At 56.9% G+C, this 1,192-nt stretch overlaps 1 protein-coding gene across 2 annotated transcripts; it reads right to left on the bottom strand.

The window, feature by feature from the left end:
- KVP18_001137 (uncharacterized protein) lies at positions 1-1,191 on the bottom strand (the record flags this gene model as incomplete). Of its 2 annotated transcripts, XM_067950841.1 has the most annotated exons (2): positions 1-1,144; positions 1,173-1,191. In XM_067950841.1, coding segments are annotated over 2 exons (1,163 nt in total), but the record flags the coding sequence as incomplete, so codon positions are not given. The 2 variants fall into 2 exon arrangements, with proteins under 2 accessions (XP_067813978.1, XP_067813977.1); XM_067950840.1 differs by lacking the exon at positions 1,173-1,191 and having other exon boundaries at positions 3-1,154.
- Between the last annotated feature and the right edge of the window lies 1 nt (position 1,192).

Below are 1,192 nucleotides of genomic sequence, written 5' to 3'. Positions count from 1 at the left end.
ACCGTAGGGAGAAGGGCACACAGGAGACTCTCCATCACCTTGGGGTCGACAATAGGGTTGTTCAGCTCCTTCTCAGGTATGTCGAGAATCCTGGTCTTAATAATCGAGTCGTGGTGCTCGCTGTCAGCCATCCGTTCTATTAGACCCGAAAGTGCCACCAGAACGGGGGCGCCCTTTTTATGAGTCGCTGACGGATCGTTCATCATTTCAAGTGCCATGTTGCTCAGTCGCGTGACTGCTGGGAGGTTATCCTCCTTGGACATCTGGGTGTATAGCGCGGTTCGCAGACGGATGGCTGCCGCAAGCCCCTCTAATGTCAAGCCAGCCACGTCATCGATCGTTCTCTGGAAGTTCGCGTCAAGCAGTGACTCGGGAGTGGGTCTGTCCAGTGCAGCCATCTTGGCGAAAAAGCCCAGCACTCCGTTTACAACGGGGGTATCGGCGCGATGTGCCACCATGAGTGCCATCAACCTCCTCGTTACGGAGTCACCGCTGGCCCCTCCAGCCTTATCGAGCAAATCCATGCCCTTCGTGTCGTTGGCCAGGGCTTGCATCACGTCTAGGTAAGATGCTAACACTTCCGGGTCGTCTCGGTAGTGGTTCATGTTATCGGCCAGGTGCTTCAGATACGTGCCCTTCTCTAGGACGGACAAGACCTGTTGTCTGGAGGCCGGCTGGTTGAGAGCTATGGCAAGGGAGCGGTTGGAGTCTGCCACGAGTGGTGCCTTGTGATTCGAGGCTCCTTCGCCAGCCCATCCCTGCACGTTGGTGCCGAGAAGTGCAAACAGTGCCTTTGTACCGACCGTAGGGCTATCCGGAAATCGCTCACACAGTACCCGATGCAGGTACGCCGTATCCTCTCGCAGGGCGTCAGCAGCGCTGGAGTCCAACGCGGAAGCTAGCTCCTCCATCAGCTTTGGAACCTCCTTTAACGTGGTGGCTGGATCTTCCAATTTGGTGTTCAGAAGGACGCCCGTTTGCTGCAAATTTGTGCAGGCGGCAGCTTGCCAATGAGGTTCACGGTGCGCCACTATTCTCCTGGTCGAGCCTATGAGGGCGTTCAGCGTGCGCTCCCCGTCAAGGGACTGCAGACAATCGGAAACGGCCTCCGTCAACCCAGGGTGGTGAACGGACCTGGAGAAGTCTGCATCACACTGCGACACCGCTCTCACGGTAGAGATTGCTCAGCATT

This window comes from the organism of the source record quoted next, assembly GCF_019968955.1.
Source record: "MAG: Porospora cf. gigantea A chromosome Unknown PgA_NODE_10530_length_1192_cov_364.866, whole genome shotgun sequence".
NCBI lineage: Eukaryota > Apicomplexa > Conoidasida > Eugregarinorida > Porosporidae > Porospora > Porospora cf. gigantea A.
The sequence above is the reverse complement of the archived record's forward strand: the minus strand, read 5'-3'. Positions and strand labels throughout refer to the sequence as shown.